The 18,398-nt window shown below is 47.8% G+C and overlaps 1 protein-coding gene across 4 annotated transcripts in view; it reads right to left on the reverse strand.

The window, feature by feature from the left end:
- ARHGAP6 (Rho GTPase activating protein 6) overlaps positions 1–18,398 on the reverse strand; it is a 481,290-nt gene that overhangs the window by 22,336 nt on the left and 440,556 nt on the right. For all 4 annotated transcript variants that reach the window (XM_004758826.3, XM_004758828.3, XM_013059588.2 and 1 more), the window contains exons 7-9: positions 16,353–16,503; positions 15,165–15,313; positions 8,723–8,902 (exon numbers count right to left, since the gene is read on the reverse strand). In XM_004758826.3, the coding sequence (XP_004758883.1) occupies positions 8,723–8,902; positions 15,165–15,313; positions 16,353–16,503 (480 nt within the window). The remainder of the gene's footprint in view (positions 1–8,722; positions 8,903–15,164; positions 15,314–16,352; positions 16,504–18,398) is intronic.

Below are 18,398 nucleotides of genomic sequence, written 5' to 3' on the forward strand. Positions count from 1 at the left end.
TACAAAATGACTTAAAGCAGCTTTAAAAATTCATATGATAAAACCACATTTGTTTGTTTGTTAAGGAATGGTACAGAAAATTGGGGCCAGTGGGAAAATGAGAGTAGAGAATTTGAAACGATGCCTAGAACTGACTTGTAATATTCGTATAACGGCTTTCAGTGCTGTCTCCCCAACAATCCTTCCAATCTTTGTCTCTATTTGCATGTTTCATTTCCTATTACTTAATACAAATTTCAAACTACTGGCTCAGTTCAATTGGATGAACATTCATTTTCTGTGAAGTTAGGTATGTAACAGAGAAAACACAAGTCAAGGGAATGAACTGATAGGAAACAGGAGCTTACGGTAAGTCAGAAATATCCAGACACATCATTCCTATATATGTTCCTCTGTGGGAATCAGGATGCTGTCAGAAGAATTTCTGATTAAGAGTCGATAGCCCCCGAGGTCCAGGTTTTATCAGCTTTGCTGCTTATAATTCCTTAATGTAAACTTGGATACATCAACAGTCTTCTTTAGGATTATGTTCCTGCATCTGAAAATCCAGGCATATCCTATCTGTCCCATTTACCTTTATTTAAGTGTGATGAGGATCAAAAGGACCAACAGTTTTGAAAGTACCCTACCAATTGCAAAGAGGTTCAGAATAAGAAATTTTGTTAGAAATAGACAAAATAATTAATAAATCAAATACTTTTAAGAACCAAATAAAAGCAGATAACATGGAGATGGCCAATATTTATTCCACAACTTTTTTCTTGACTCAGCCATCCATCTCTGCCTCTTATCCTGTGCGCTCCTAGAGAAGCATCACTCTCTTCTCCTTTGCTTAAGACTTTGGGTGGGTAACTAAACTGTGGGATATCCTCTTAATATGTCTCTGCTCCTGACCTCTGCCTGAATTTCTAGAGTTGAAGTTTGTGATCTCTTGGCCCCTCAGCTGTAACGGTCTTGACCAACCCCATGTAGCTTCCCCCTTCTGGTTCCTTCTCTTCCGCCAGACCCCAAGTCTTCCGTTGATCACATGCGTGGAAGGTAAATTGCCAGAGGGCAGGGGCGATCTGACTTGTCTGCCCAGAAGTGATAGGGGCTCCCAAGGTTGTAGTTCTCCATCAGCTAGCCTCTTTCGCAGCACGGGCAAGCTCACGAGGGCCAATCCTGGCCCGGGTGCCCCTCATGGGGGTCCTGAAACCTTTCTTCTCATCAGTGGATGTGACGATGGCGGCAAGAGATGCTGGAGATAACTGGAGTGTCTTGAAGCTGAAGTGCAGGTGAGCCACTAAAGACCCGCCCCTTAGGCTGTTTCTGTGATGTAATAATCCTGCTGTTTGCAGCCATCAGCAGTTGAGTTTTCTCCTCCCAGCAGTCAAATGCTTTCTCCATTATGCCTCTTCTTTCTCTTTGTTCCCTGCTCTTTTCTCTCCGGAAGCTCCTACCTGCACACCAATGACCCATCACTCACTTACTCTCACAGGTCAAAACTGTATTCTTCTAGAACACAAGCTAGGGGCACTTTCCTACCCAATGGGTGCTCAAAAAAATGTCAGAATGGCAGCAAATAATAATCAAGAAGAACCCAGAATTACTGGTCTTCATGGCATATGTACACTGGTTCTGCTAACTTTGCGTAGATGCTTCTCTGTGCTTATAAACAGTGCCAGTGTCATGCTCTAGCAAAATCTCCTTCCTATTAATTTTTAGAGTTGGAAAATAAATTTCCTTTCCCAACTGAGGATCATCAGAAATTTTCTGACATGTTCATAAACTATTGTCTCATTAATAGAAAAATGAAAAATGAGGGGTACCTGGGTGGCTTGGTGGGTTAACCGCCTCTTGGTTTCAGCTCAGGTCATGATCTCAGGGTTGTGAGATCAAGCCCTGCATTGGGGGTCCCAGCTCCGTGTGGAGTTTGCTTTGAGATTTTTTTCCCCACCTCTCCCTCCCTTTCCCTCTGCCTCTGCCCCAACCCCCACAACTCACGTGTGCATCCTCTCTCTGTCAAATAAATAAATACATACATACATAATACATAAAATCTTTTTTAAAAAATGAGAAATGAGGGGGGCGCCTGGGTGGCTCAGTGTGTTAAAGCCTCTGCCTCCGGCTCGGGTCATGATCTCAGGGTCCTGGGATCAAGCCTCGCATCGGGCTGTCTGCTCAGCAGGGAGCCTGCTTCCCTCTCTCTCTGCCTGCCTCTCTGCCTACTTGTGATCTCTCTCTCTGTCAAATGAATAAATGGAGTCTTTAAAAAAAAAAAAAAATGAGAAATGAGGGGAGCTTGGCTGGTTCGGTCAGGGGAGCATGTGATTCTTGATCTCAGGGTCATGAGTTTGAGCCCCACGTTGGGCATAGAGATTACTTAAAAAAAGAGAAAAAACCGAAAAGTATGACTCCATAACCAAACACATTTTATCTTTTTTCTTCTGGGATTCTGTACATAGCAAAATAGAAACTAAGGAGGACTGTGAAAAACACACTAGTTTAAAAAAAATCAACCAATTCTGCACATCGGAGTAAAGAAACAAAACCTAGCCCCAGCGCCTTCTTCACTTACAATTTATTGACTCACATCAAAATCTCTACTGGGTTTTGGTCAACTATGTAGTAAGTTTAGATATTTTCCAAGGGTACCATTTATGGCTGTGTTTATCTGGAGACTCAACTCCTTAGATTTTCATGTGTTCCTTCAAAGCAGAATGCTATTTCAAAAATCAAAAGAACTTTGGACGCTCCTGCTTCAGAGAAAAAATGTAAGCACTGCACATACGAAGGAATAAAACTGTCACAATAAAAATCCACCCTATCAAATTAAAAATGAAACCTTGAACGGTCGCCTAGGGTGTAACACTTAACGGTGTAGCTTATTCTATAATGCAGAGAGAGGGCCAAATGGCTCAAGTTTTCTCCATTTACAAACGTTAGTTCCTCCAAGTGTTCCATACCAACCCATCCCCTTGCAGAGGACCAGGAAGGAGGCTTCAGCATTGCAAACTCTACCACTTTCCAGCCAAAGCAAGTGGCACCGGAAGTCATGATGACATTTCTATAACTCAACGCACGTGTTGACAGAAATCACTAATTTCTTGGGTTGCTCACGGGAGTATAAGCTCAAACATGAGGAGGCCCAGCCTAGAACCTTCCATGTGACTGTTGCCGAGGATGGCTTCACATTATGGGAAGGGGCTCTGGGTGTATCGGAGGGTCGGTAAGCATGAAATTCAACACACTTTTCTCAAGGGCCTGATACGTGCCAGGCAGCGTGTCTGGCAACCGGGGCACGTGAGGGAACAGATACAGTCAAGGAGCCCAGGACTCGCAGAGCTGTGGTTGGAGGAAAACGGGAGGAAGGAAGATGAAGAAAAAGCGAGCAGTCCTCACTCCACCGCGTCAGGCTGAAGGCGGTAGGCACTGCACAGGCGCCTGCTTCTGCCCCTCTCTGCCTGTGTCACCAGCACACCTGCGTTCTGTCGCTGCGGGCAGGGACAAGGTGAGCAGGCTTCCGCGGGAACACGCAGCCGCTCCCGCAGCCACCCGCCGGCCTGAACATCAAGCGGGTCAGTGTTAGGATTAGTCCAGAGAGATGAATGCTGGCTAACGTCGTCTTTGCTCCCCATTTTCAAACTGGCTAACACAGTCTCTCTCTCCCCCACAAATGGACTCCATAGTCGAGACACCACATTCAAACACCTTGTCTTCTGGGTGGGGAGGCATCATGCTGTAGAAATAATTCACTTAGTTGCTGCATCACTTGGGCAAACTACCTTGGCTTGCTCTCACGACACGGTGGTGACATTTAGATGAGCTGGTGGTGTTCATCACGACCGGCCCGACCCCTGGTCCATCAACAGTGGTCCTTTTAAAAAACAGCGATTATATAAACAAAGGAAATGGACATGATATATAATGATCTGGCTATGTTGGTAGCGGCTGCTTCCTTGTGCCAGGACCTGGATCATAGCTGGACTTCCTTTGATTTGGCATGCAAAAGCTGTTTTAAGAACCTGCAGTTTGTGTCAGAGAATGAAGGGAACATGGAGCAAAGCTTGGCTTCTGAGCTTGGAATCCTCACGTCGGCCTCTGACCCCTGCTCCCAGTGGTTCTCATGAAAATTCCCATGTGCGCGGTGCTGGTCCTCAGCTCGGGCTAACGACCGGGCGGGCTGGGAGCTCGCCGGCGTTCCCACGTCTCCAGTACACCCCGGGCTGTTCATCAGCCTGGAAGGGTAGCGCCTTCTCCTCTTTCCCTCTCTCCAAAAAAGGAACCCTGGTAGGGATCATTTAGAATCGGCCCTCAGAACGAGCTGACCGTTTTCCCCACTCTGCTCTGAAGCTCTTATTAATTCCAGGAGTAACGATGAGCTTTCTCTGGGATTGCCAACAGCAGTTACGGAAGCAACAGCTTGCGGGACAACGCGCCCGCTAACGGTTTCATCGGGGAGTGTTTTCTACCTTACAGTGATACCGGGGAGGGTTTCTAGATAGGCAGGAGCCTTCTCTTTTATTTCCATCGTTCCCCGCGCATATCATTTTATGTTATCTGGTTTTGAAACTGTTGATAGCAGAAATGCAGGATTTAGAGGTGAGGGAGTAAGGGGCATGGGCGCGGAACCAAGCACAAACAAACAGGAATGCATTTCAACACATCATTACTGGGCACCCGTTTGCTCTATGGGACATCGGCGAACTGTATAAACCAGGTGAAATTCCCTGTCCTCAAGTTTACATTCTATTAGGTTTCAATCTGCATCCTAAGGAAATATATTTATTACACAGTGAGCTGAAGGGTGAGAGCAAACCGAACAGTGGGGAAGGAGGGAGGCGTGAGGCGCTGGGACAGAGCGCGCGCGGGGGGCGTCCCCGCACAGCCGACGTGTTTGGGAGTGCGTGAGAGGGGAGCTTCTTATCAATTTCACGCAGTAACACCAGCGATCTTTTCTGTGTGCTTAGTATATGTCAGTTCTTGTCCCAAGGACCTTAAAATGTTACTTCTTATTCTCGAAATCATCCTAAAGAGGAGATAACTTCATCTCATTTTGGTACAACAGGAAACTCAAGGCTCATGGAAGCTGAGTATGGGCCCAAGGTCACATAGCAAATACATGGCTGAACTAGGATGTGAACTCTGCAAGTGTGTTCCAGAGCTCATGGTCTTTCCTGCACCTTGGGGGTTTCCCAAGATGTGGTTTCCTTGCTCCTCTGCTGCAAGCTCAAGCTTGAGAGTGACTCTTATAATCTGCTGCCTCAGTTTTCCACAGAGGAATCACAAGGGCTGTTATCAGGACCTGTCTCCAGCTCTAGGATTTCCAACCCAGTGGCTGAAAAGCAAACAACCAGTGTGAAAGCCTATCCTAGCCAGCCTCTCAAAGCCTGCGCCAGCCTCTGAATGTAGGCCCCTCTCCTGATGATGGGACAAAGTCAGGCTCTTATCGGGCCTCTCTCACTAAGTCAGATGCCTCTCTTGCATGGGAGAGGCAGTCTCTACACTAGGACATGGAGGACATTATTAATACTCAGAACAAATGTCTGAGTGGTCGCCAGGCCTCTGGGGATTTGCATGACTACTCCATCCATTCTGCCTCCATCCATTCAACTTTCCTGACAAGTCTGCCTTTCTAATGCCAGTGGGGAGCAAGGTCTCCCTTTCGGAGCTCATCAATCCTGCCTCCCCGCAAATCCAAGAAATGGCATGATGGCTAACAACCTTTCACCGCTGGGCTTCGGCCATCCTTGCTTGGGATTATTGTGCTCACTCTGAAAGCTTCTTTAAGAAACAAAATGAAACAGCGACATACACCACTGAATTTCTGTCCACCCACACAGACCGGCTTTGCCAATCAGCCAGCAGCTTGAGGATAACCAACTAGATTCTGAGATGCCAAATATGCCAAGAGAACCCACCAGTGTGATAAGGTTCATTTTCTTTTGTGCTTTCTAGAAATAAAAGAGGTAAAGTCAGGGCGAGGGCACAGGACCGTGTAGATTTTAGAACTAGAAGGGAACTTGGTTTTCATTTGTTCTAACCTTGCCCTCTGATACCTAAAGAAGCAGGCATCTCAGAAAGTTGATGTGGAGCAAAGAAAGGACTAGAGCAAAGCTTCCTGATTCCAGAGCCGGTTTGCTTTTTACTGACCTTGGCTTGGGATCTTCATCTCACCTCTCCTCCCCTTTGTCCCCTCCATATGTAATTCCCATTATATGTCCAGGGAATCCAGAATGCTTGTATTAGTTTTAACTTACTCCGGAAAGGCATCCTTAATTCCTCCATGTCTAAACTTTTTCATATGTATACAGAGTAAAAATTAACAATACGGAAATCGTATGTTCCAGAACTACCACCAATTCATTCATTAATTCAACCAATAGCTTTTGTGTTTCTACCGTGTGCCAGGCACAGGGGGGATGCAGTGAAGAAAGTAGGTGGAAACGGGCACAAATTCATCCTGTCGCAGAGCTCGCATTCCAGTGGGGAAATACACAACAAACGAGAGAACTTCGTAAAATCCTGTATTCGTAGTGATGAGTGCCATGGGGAAAAAGCAGGGAGAGGGACTAGGAAGTGAGGGGGTGTGCACATGGAGGTGGCGGCGGGGCTGTATTTTAGACCAGGTGGCCAGGAAAGGCCTCCCTGAGAAGTAAAGACCACAGTTGGGTTGTGGAGCACAAATGTAAGCTACTAGCCCAGAGACCCCGGGCATCAACATCTCCCAAGAAGAGCAAGCGAGGAAAAGGCTGGAAAAGGTGGAACCGATGGATTGATGTTCTTCTGCTGTTTACCATAGTCCGGGCAGCAGGAAACGGCGGCCAGGAAAGGTTGTGTTGGTATCCGCATGGAAAAGAAATGCCTGATGATTTGTGGTCTCATCTAAAGAACTTTTCTTAGAATATGGAATTTACAGAACAGAATTCAGATTGGTGAGAGGTATTATTTTGTTAAAAAAAAAAATCCAGAGAGCATGAAGTCATGCCAATGCTACTTGGCAAGATGACATGAGATTTAAAACTTGAAGAAAATGGTGAAAAGTTCAGTTATTTGATTCATCTTAATACATAGTTAATTATGAGGGTTTTGGCTGAAGTGTGAAACTTACACACAGGCAATGACTAATTCCATATTTTTTGAGAGTTCATTGTTTGCAAACAGAACAGCGCTTCAGAGACTCAGAGGGGAGCAAGACACCATTCTACCTCAGTGAACTTTCCCACTGTGTGTAAATCCATTTTCTCTTCTTCCTGGGCATCCGGCAGGAATCCGTTTTCCCAGCTTCCCTTGTCGTTAAGCATGGCCTGTGTAATGGGATTTGAGTGGACGTGATGGATGCCCTTCTAGGTACGGCCCGTAACATCCTAGGGGATCACAGCATCTCAAGATGCCAGGAGTTCAAGACCCTAAATCATTAGCTGCAAAGTTGTCTGACACGCGTCTGATTACATTTCACATCAACAAGATCTTGACGTCTGTTTGTGCTGAAGTCCTGAGATTTGGACCAGCTCATGTTGCCCAACCAACGAGATTCTTAATGAACATTAACATAGACTCTTAGAGCCTGCAGAAAGCTTTCACGTATCAAATGATTCTGGGAAGCACCCTGGGAAATAGGGTGTACTTTTAACCTTTCCATTTCACAAAAGCCAAAATCGATGTTTGCTGAGCACTGAAGTCCTTGGTCATGATCACACAGGTAAGACGCAGAGGGCAGAGTGTAAAGCACCGGCTCTCAAACTGATAAAAATACCATAGGCGTGGAAGTAAATCTCACGCAGTGCATTTGATCAATGCAGACACAATACTAAGGGGTTGCAAAAGAGGGAACTGACACGCTCGGCTGAAGCGGCCACACGAGGCTCTGGCGGAATAGGGGAAGATTTATGGTCAGCGTTTGCAAATTGACAGGAGAAATGGGAGAGGAAACATGGAGAAAGTTCCTGTAAATTCTGACATGCGATATGAGTGGCGAACAGAAATAGAAGAGGCTTGGCATCTGTTCTAATGTTTCAAGGGAAGTTGGAGCAAGCAGTGCAGTTTTTTGAAGGAAAACAGGAACTGGTAATTCAATACAAATACAAAAACTATTTATTGAGTGCCTGCCAGATGGAGGGCCTTCCAAGAGTGTACAGAGGATACAGAGAGAAGATAACAAGAGCACAGCCCATGTTTCAGATGCATTTAGAAACCACTCAGGGAACTAGTCATAAACGACTGTAACACAATGTTGAGTAAGATAAATATAAATAAGAAGAGTGATGGGTTTTAAGGGACAAAGAAGTGACATGAGAAGGACATGGGAGAGAGAGGTGAAGCTTCATGGAGGAGGTAAGATGTCAACGTTGACCTTGGAGGAGATGCCGTCGACGGGGGTTCGTTATGGATTATGTGAATTCGGGAGGGTCACAGATAACTCCCAAAAGAAGGATGTTATCAATATTTTGAGCAGGGACCTCTCTTTCTGGATAATTAAATCACTCCAAAATGTGGCCATGGTCTAGGGGACAACAAAATGCATTTATAACTTGGGTATGTTTGTTTAAACGTGGGATCACCAACTTCCAGTGACACCACAGCTCTGTACCTTTCTAGTTCCATTGAAACTGCCTGGCTTCCAGTGAATTCGGGCAACGACTGGCCCTGTAGACCAGAGATGGTGTGCGTGAGTTTGGGTCTGCAGCCCAGCAGCCCCACGAGGCAGCTTACCGAGGTGTCCTGCCTAAGGAGAGCCACTTACCATGAACAGGGCTTCGTAATTTTCAATCATTTTCTGCACCACAGCGATGATGGCTGTGCTCTCCTCAGCCCGGGCTGAGCTCTGGACAGAGAATTCTTTGTCCGATGATTTCTGCTTGTGCAGCAGGTTGGGTCCAAATATGGTGGCCAAGTTCAGAGAGGTCATTTTGTTCCCAGTGACCTGTAAGAGTGGACGACACAAGGATTGGTGTTATTTTTGCTTTTCAAACTGCTGGGTGGGTTGGTCATCAAAGGGACCTTTTTCCTTTCCTTTTTTTCCCTCCCCTGCAAGGACTATATCACCTTTGGCAGAATCCATGAGGAGCACCGTCACTTCCCTTTTGTTTCATATCTTGGATTGACTCTCATAGCTTAGTGGTCATTTCGATAGCATATTAAGTATAATTTCACATCTCTAAGTTATCCGTTGTGAAACTGGTATTTATAAAATGTCTTCCGTGTCTGCATCCACGCACCCATCCATCCAACCAACCACTCGTCCCTCCATCCGAGCCAGCCAGCCTTCCGCCTGTCCTGGCATCTATCAGCCCATCACCCCTCTATGAAATCACCCACTCAGGGCCTACCACAGGCTACACCATTTTCATGGATTTGAATTATTTAAAATTTTCCCAACAATGACCACAGTACAGTCCTTATTTTATAGAGGTCACTTTCTAGAGGGGAAGTAAACATATCAGTTACAGGGATTGGGTACAAAGCATGAAGCTATCAACTCTGGCGGCCCCAGGGACACTTCAAAGACGTGGTGATATTTGCACAAAACCATGAAAGAGGAATGGAGTTGGTTAGGCCAAAAAGCAGAGGAGCTGAGGCAAGCGACGATTTCACAGTAGGAGGAACACCGTATGCAACAACAGGAACACGTAAACTACATCCAGGTACCCCCCACCCCCCCCCCCCCCCCGGCAACAGCATCATGGGGGGGAGGGTTCTGCGGGAAAGGCGGGCAAGGGCCATGGCAACGTGTCCCCTGTGGGCAAAACTGCCCCTGGTTGAGAACCACTAGGCCAGGCAACTTTTTCTTTCTCTTGTCGGTATTAGTTGCAAATCTAGGAACACAGGGATACGTGTGGGGACTGTGGCTGTTCGGTGGGGCTCCTTGGTCTGGGAAGACGTGCGGAGCCTTTGAGAGGCACCTGGGTGCCCAGCATGGAATTCAAGAGTCCTGATTCACAGCCACAAGAAAGACTCCTGGTCCCACCCTTGTCCTGGGGAGTCCTGAGCTGGAGCTGGTGGCAGCCCAGGCCTGCGATCCTGGCATGGCACATGGCAGGTGCTATTTTTAGAAGGTGAGCCCGTTTTTCAGGCCTCCTGCCAAGTGAAATGCTTTCACATGTAAACACTGGGCATTTTCACGGAAATACTCTTTATCCGTAGGACTGTTTGATTATTTTTCTTCTGCATTTTACTTCATGGATATAAAAGTTGCCATTTCTTCATTTGCTTTTTCCTTTCTCTTCCTGGAAATTTACGGCTGAGGATAAAATCAACTATGTGTCATGTTCAAATTCATCCCTTTGGAACTTAGGCTTTTGGAGCGCTTCCCTCTACCCCCTTAAAGTCGTATCAGGGTTTTCCTATTTTTTTTTTCAACATTAACAAATAGGAGATTTTGTTTTCCTTTAAAAGAATGTTTAGCACAAGGACAGTCCAAAACTCTGTTTCCGTTCCCTCCTTCCCCTGTTGCTATTCTGGGAACGCAATCCAATCCGTCCGTCCGTAGAATGGCAGGGAGATTGCAGCTGGAGACCATGCTGCTGTGGCTTGTTAATGCTTTCTTTGCTGGGTTGTGATTTGTTTTTGTTTTACTGTGCGTGAGACTGGAAAGGGGACTCGCTCGAAGACAGCCTCCAGCCTTGCAGCCCGTGGTCCAGCTTCTACCTCTACAGGGGTCTAGGTTACAACACGTGCCCTTGGGGGCAGCTCATGAGCTAATTATGAGCCAGCCAATTAAACCACCGATTTTATCTTCACTAAATAAGCATCCCAGAGCCTTTCTAAACCTAACAGGAATCGCTCGCATTGATGATCAGTCTGGCGTGCATGGTCACCGGACTAGGAACTTTCCATAGGCTGTTTCAGTTCTTTTGTGCTATAAGCTGGGGAAGCAGCTGGACTGTTGTCCTTTTCTTTACACCCAGGGAAGTGATGCCCGGAGCCCGGGGCAGGGGGGGGGGGTGTGGAGGAGCCAGCCCCAATCTTCCCCAAGAGCCGACACCTCCCCCTGGTCACAGCATGGGGCAATGGGAAAACTAAACTTTAAAGCAAGGGCTGGGATTGGGGTGGGGAGGGCGAGACACTGGTCCTGCTCCAGTTCCAAAGCCAACCTCCCACTTCCTGAAGGTCTACACCTCCTCAGAGATCAGTAATCCTGGTTTTATGCCGGTGGCTCTTAAGGTCTTTTCTGCCTCGCAGACTTTGTGAAGAACTGAAGGCCGGCTATGGACTCTCCCACCAAAAACGAGCATATCCACACCACACTTTCTGCAGTACCAGAGCAATCTCAGACAACCTGAAAATCCACTAGGGTTTTTTTTTTTTTTTTTCCAGGCTCAAGAGGTTTCAGTGATGTTCCTGCAGTATTCTTTCTTAAAGAAAGGAAATCGTTATTCCCTTTGGGAATTTCTCTTTTCCCCAAGGAGCAAAGCAAATAAAATGGAATCAGACAAAGTGAGCATAGATAGTGAAATGTCATTATCATTTCCCCCCCAATTTCCCAGCCAACAAATGTTCTCACGCCCTTCTTGTCAAAATCCTTAAGATCCTATTAGTTAATGATGCAGGACACTGTAAGTGCCGATTAGAAAGGAAATATTCTGCTCATCTCACAGAGGAGGAAGCGGAGACCATGCCCCGGCCCAACTCCCTTCTCTTCCCTCTTCCTCTAGGTCATAGAAACCAGGTTGGGCAGCGCGGCGCTGGTGGCGTATGGGAGCCTCCAAGCTCCTCGATGCTCTCTGACGGCAGCTCTCCACGTTGCGAGCCACAATCACTACCCAGCAGAGACAGAACCTGTCTAAGACCGAGAACCGAACGGGCGAGAGGAAAAGCTGAAGGCGGCTCTGTTTCTGGACCATATTTGACGGCTGGAGCCCCGCCTCGCCGCAGTGCGCCCATCCCGTGGCCTCCACGTGCTTGTGCCAAGCCACCACCAACAAAATATTCACAAACAACCGCCAGTCCTCCCCCTCCACTCTGAGCCCCGACCAGAGGGGCTTCGGGCTCACCCCCATCCCCACGCAGGGCTTACGTGGTCCGTTCACTCGAGCCCCTTGAGACGTCTCCTCCAGGAAGCCACTCCTAACTTTCCTGGACCGTGTTCACCGCCTTTCTCCCGAGACTCTGGGCTGACTGTGCACTGCCTCCCCTAATTCCACACTTGCCTCGTGTCCTCACCTCCTCCACCTCCTAGGGGCCGCAGCATCCCAGGAGCAGCAACTGGACAATTTTGGAACAACACTCAGATCGGGGCCCAGGATGTCCGTGATTCGAACACCAAGGCCACTGTTCCATGGAGACACTGACAACGCGAACTGCTGTTTTCCACATCGCCAGTCACACAGAGGCTTCCCAACACTCTCTCTCCCCACCTCTACCAAGCTACAGCATGGGTCATACAGCCTTAGCAGAATCCTTCCCAACGTGCAGGGCTTAAAGGAATGCGGCACCTACGCCCTTACAAAGGCATCCGGTAGTCCGTGAACACAGCCCGATTCCTCTCATATGTCCTCGGGACCTTCCCACTCCAGAGCCTCTACTCCAACCGAGATGGCCGCGTGGGCTGCCTGTTCGCCTGGGACATCTCACCATTCCACAGAAGCAAACCGCTGCTCCTCTTTCCCCAGCTGCTTGAACATTTGGTTGCTAGTGCTTCCTTTTGACTCAAGGTTCAGCTTTGCTGTTCCCGGGACACCATCACATTAGAGTAACGCAGTCTTCCCAACTGTGCCGTGCCGGGTGGAGACTCTGTATCCCCAAACTTCAGGTAAGGAAACTCAGGTTTAGGGAGGTTAATAGATTTCTCCAAGAACACCTGGTCAGTTAGTGATAAAGCTACCCAGAGCTCTCAACCAGGGGTGACTCTGCCCCCTCCCCACCCCTCACAGGGTACTTGGCAATTAGAGATGCTTTTGGTTGTCACAACGGGGGCACGGTAGGGAGCCGCTACCGACGTCAAGCATTTAGGATAAAGGCCCAGGACGCTGCTAAAATATCCCAGAATGCACAGGACAGCCCTACAAGTACTTGGTCCCAAATATCAATCATACGGAGGGTAGAAAACCCCCAGCTAGACCCATGGGGTTTTTTCCTACAATTCCTAGTCTAGATTCCTGTCTTCTTAGTAAGCTAGACCAGTTTGGGTTTGAGCCACAGCTGCGACTTTACTGGTCACTGGATGGCTCCGACCACTATCCCATACGAGAAGGTCGTGGAAATGAAAATGACGGGCCCTCCCTCTCCTGCCATCTTCGAGGGTCCTGTCATGCTTGCTCTGCAAATCTATCGTGTCTATGGGGTCCAGGGTGCCTCCCGCAGAGTTGTGCCCCTATGGGATCCTGGTGGAGTTACTTAACCCCCTAGGCCTCGCTTTCCACCTCTGAAATGCGGAGGCAGTGACCGCGGCCTTGTGCAGTGGAGGACTGACTGTATCGTGATAAAGCCTCGGGCACGCAGCTGGCATGAGGTCGGAGAGAGGGCGATGACAGCTACAGTGCCAACAGGCCAAGGGTTGTCGGTCCCCAGCCCGGAATCTCTTCTTCCTTTGGGCCTAGGTGATGGGGTTTCGTTCAGCATTTGGACTGAGAGAGTGTCTGCAAAGGATTCTAAAAAAGCAAGAGTTGCTTTGATCGGACTTCCTGCTTTCATCGATGCCTTCTTCTTCGTCACCTAAGACCCGACTGTCAGCTCCCACGCTACTGCAGGAGCATCAGAGAAGGGGTTGGCGCGCCTAGGAACGCAGACAGGGCCCTGCCTCCACCCAGTGATTTGGCAGGTGATTTCACCGCTTGCGTTGCATCCGCAGCTGATAAGGGATGACACCCAGGCGGGGAGTCCAACTACCACTTAACAATTATGAGAATTACAGTATATCCCAGGGAGAGCTGTGTCTGCTAAAATAAGGTGTCGGTACCATATTACGAAGCCTGAAGCCAGCAGAGGGTTCACTAATTATAACTACGATAGAGAGACATGGCTAAGTCAGGAAAGTTCCATTCTTGCACCAACGGCGAGGATGACCTCAAGAAATGCAGAACTGCCTTTTCTGGATTAAAGTGGAAAAAAAAATAGGACCAGGATTTTTAGGAAAGAAACGTGATAAATATAGAACCGAATCCACCATAGGGCTGAGTTCTGCTTAACAATGATTGAAAAGAAAAGGTTCTGTGGTGGAATAAGGCCTTTGGCATCTTCGTGTTTGATTTGTAATGAGTGTTACTAGCATAGGAAAGGGTCTGAGATCACCGGAGCAGTCCAAGGTCAAGGAGAAGTATGACTGGATGGTACCAAAAAGGGAAACAGATCTCTTGTTACAGTGAAGACTGAATAGGCTGCTTGTTAACTGGTCACCTAAAATTGAAGTCAGCATCTCCTTTGTCCGAGGGTGAAACCAAAACCACCTTGAAGCATATGGCTGCATATGAACCAAAGAGAACCGGACCCCAGGACCTCAGATGCACAGGGGGTGGAGTCACCCTAGGGCCCTAGTGGGGACTAGGTTCAACAAGAATATCCCAGGAGGGCCCACGGGACTGTGCAGAATCTGTTCAGAGGCTGACATGCTGTGGCATCGAGATGCATGGCGATGGTAGATCAGGCCTTCTAGATCCTTCTACTTCCTTCTCCACCAGGTTTGGAAGCAGGACTGACTCTCCATGGCTTTAAGCCAGTCGATTTGAGGGGAAGGGTTTAAGGAGAGAAAGAACCTCTTAAAAGGAGGATAGCACACCTTTAGCCATAGGGCAGATGGGAGCTTGAGGGACAATCTGGAAGAATCACAAGGTGACAACGTAGTGGGGGCCCAAGTTAAGGAAGCAGATCAAATTAATGACAATGACAGCAATCTCCCCCTGCCCCCGTTACTCCATTTTTTCACAGCTGTAAACACCTCCATAGCCCATCGCTTGTCTTCTTCACACAAATGGAAATTCAAGGTCTTGCATAAAGCATCATCAGGGAAAATGGCAGCCTCGTTTAGAAGCATTCTGGAAACACAGGACGTCAGTGGCCTATGTGATCCTAGGAACCGTCCCTCCTGAAAAAGGCCTGCACTGGTTCTCCTTCTACATCAACAGCAGGGTCAGGAAAGGGCAGGTGCCATTTCCTCCAGGGGAAGCAGATCATCAAATTGATGGCCCACTCTTCTGCAACTGGAAAAGGGAAGAGTCACAGCATCAAAGGCCGCTGGGGGCGCGTCCTACCTCTTGCCCATCTTTGCTGACGTTGTCATTGGCATGCCTGGCCACCATGGAGAGGAACTGGAGGAGGCGGTGCAGGGTGTCACAGTTGCAGGGAGGTAGAAGATAGACGAGGAGCTGCAAGGTGCCCAGCTGTTCCTCGGGCTCCAACACTAAGCAAGGCAAAGGGAGGCATTCTGAGTAAGTTAAAGGGGGAATTCCCACTCTTCAGGTCCCGAGAAGAGGCCCCTCTCAACCCCTTTCGGAAAGGGATGAGCCAGGCCAGTCACGTTCCACCGCACCCATCCTCCCGCTGGCCTGGCCATTTAGCACCAGGTCCTATGAAGGCCGTAAAGATCAGGGAGCCCTGGGGGATGCACCAGGCGCAGCGAGCATTACCACCCTGGGGAAGAACGGTAGCTTCAAGTCCCCTCCTGTCCTCTCTCTCCCTTCCCTGCCGTTCTCATCATTTACTGTGTAGACTGCGATCTTCCATTTTCAGGAAATATTTGCTAACAGTGCCTGGGAGTTGGTGAACATTCTAAAAGCTGAGTTTATAGCAGATCTGAGGCCCTTTTCTGTTGAGGAATCCACAAGGAATTGACTTTTTGTTGGCAGTAGCCAAAGCCAGGGCACAATGGCAGTCTTCACGCTCTTCCGTGATCCTGTTTTAATTGTGGCATCGGAGGAAGAAAAATACGGAGGCTGTCCCAGTTCTGGCCTGTTTCTCCCCGCCCCTCCTCCTTTGCTCCTCCATGCCATCTGGGTTGATAGCCCTCAAGCAGCCATACTGAAAGCCCTGCCCCTGGGCTATGCCACTCTGCTTTCCCCTGGAATGCTGCCTGCTCCCTTTCCTCACTCCGGGTTTCTATGGCTCCCTCCTTCCTCATACCAGAAACGCAAACTCACTTTTAAGGCACAGACTCACTGTGAGCTCTTGCTGTTCCTGCAAAGCATCAGTTTATAGCACTTTCTACTGGGCTGGGGTCATCTGAAAGCATCCCAAATTCCTCTTTGTTTTATGGTAACTTTCTTCTTGCTAATGCTCCCCAGGGTAAATCTCAGAAAATTCCCCAAATAGGCCACTCATTAGAGACCAATAAATAAGAAGCAAAAAAAGTCATTGGGAAACACATGTACAAGGTCCAATGAGTGAGTCGGTCATCCCAGTAAATCCCTAGACATGTTCCTGCAAATGGCCGCGTTACGCACAGAGAGTATTGATGAAGGCTGTGTACAGCTCCCTGGTGAGAAGGGGGTCCGGCATGTCCCTCAGGAACTCCTTCAGCAAGGCAGCCACATCGTGAACGCTGTGCTCTTCCTCCAGAGAGACATCAACCCCACGGTCGAATTCCTCACGTAACTGGAAAAATAATGGTTCACGACATATCTCACCATATATCACATATATCCCACGACACCTATCTCAGTGTTCAGAGCCCAGCAAACGAAGTGCGGGGACATGCAGTATCTGGTCTTAAGTTCACACAGACACCAGAAAGGAGAAGAAAATAGCGCGTTGCCTTGATCTACAGAGTCTAACCATGAATGTATTTTCACACGCATATATATATGCATCATTATGCATTATTAAATAAATGCATTATTAAATGAATGTATCTGTAGGTTTACTGTTAATGATGCAAGCAGAAGGGCTGGAGAATGACATCCAGAAGGTTGGGAGGAAAGAGCTGAGGGGGTTAGGTCAAGGGTGAATGTGGGAGGGAGGAATTCATCTATCACACAGCAGTTCTGCATGTCAGCGATCCTACCAGGTTGGAATTTTGACATTTTACAGAAATACTCAACAAGAAAGCAAGATTTTTTGCTGCGCATGATGAAACTAAAAACCCTGATAAGCCATTTGTGACTAAGCCTCAAAAGATGACAATTACTAAATAAAAGCTGCCTTAGATTAGTCAAAGGAGCCTTATTAACAATTCCCAAAGGGAGTCCCTGCCTTATTCGTTATCCTGGGTTCATTAGCGTTTATGACAACATGAAAGCACAATAGCAAGAGGAAGGGAGTCATAACTCGGCAGCCAACTTCTATGGCCGGCAGCTCAACTTCTCCTATGTATTGTTTTCTGCTGTAGAAACAAGTCCGCGAGTTCCTCAATCTCCTCTATGCAATACGCTTCTCTAAGAGTTCACTGGTTCACTTACTCATTCATTCATTCACTGGATTTCCTGTGCACCGGGCAGAGGTCTAGGCTCTCCAAGTATGCTAGGGAACAAAGAGGCAATGTCCCTATCCCCTCCCCAGCTCTCAGGCTGCTGGAGAGACTGATGAGCAACTGGTAATCCCACAGATGATTAATTTGCTGTTAATATTGTTATTCGGAACAACTGTTCTGACTTAAGAAGTGTAGGGTTCTAAGAAGTGATGTTCAAGAGTAAAATGGTGGGTTAGGGGATATGTCACCCTGGGAATCGAAGTCTCCATAACCACAAATTATATTCTGATTGGATAATCCTTAAATAAATCTCTATGCAAAGGTTTTCCCTTTGGTGGGTCCCGATGTAAGTGAGGAATAACTTCTGAGACTAGCCGCCTCTCCGCCTGGTGAGAATGCCATTCCCGTCCCGAGCTGCCCACCGATGCCCGGCAACTCAACAGCAGTGTGCAGCAGGCAGCCAGAACGGGAGTCTCCCCCTTGGCACCACTCCTTCCTGTGATCCCTCAAACCCGCCAGGTTCTCTCCCTGGCACACGCACATGCAGAAAGAATGAACCATGGGAAGAGGCTTCATCTAAATTGTGGGATCTTGAGTTTAACCCTGAGCTTGAACGGAACCTGGGGCAAACTGTGTGATCTTGAATCAAATTTCTTAATTTTTCTAAGCCTCGAAAGAAGTGGGCGAAGGGGCCCCTCTCACAGCCGGTGGCTGGAGTCAGTAAGATAATGTTTTGAAAATATTCTGCTGCTCTGCCCAGGCGAGAAGGCCCCAGAATGTTATCATTCTGCCTTCCTTCCTGCAAGCTCTGTGGCAAAGTGTTGCATGTTCTGTAGTCCCTTGTGCGGCTATTACAAATAAAGGCACCCACCAAATAAACAGAAAAAGGACTCCTTTTTGGAAGCCCCTTTTCTCTTGATAAAAAAGAAGTATCAGGGGGTGTTGATTTCAGTTAGTTTCAACACTATGAACAATTATTCCTTCAGCTTTATCAGCTAAAAATTATTTTCATTTGGCTTCGCTTTTGAGTTGCTGTGTTCCTTACTGCTTACTGGTCTGTTGGGACCAATGGAGGAAACGT

This window comes from Mustela putorius, unplaced genomic scaffold (assembly GCF_011764305.1).
Source record: "Mustela putorius furo isolate JIRA1106 unplaced genomic scaffold, ASM1176430v1.1 tig00003836_pilon_pilon_pilon, whole genome shotgun sequence".
Lineage (NCBI taxonomy): Eukaryota > Metazoa > Chordata > Mammalia > Carnivora > Mustelidae > Mustela > Mustela putorius.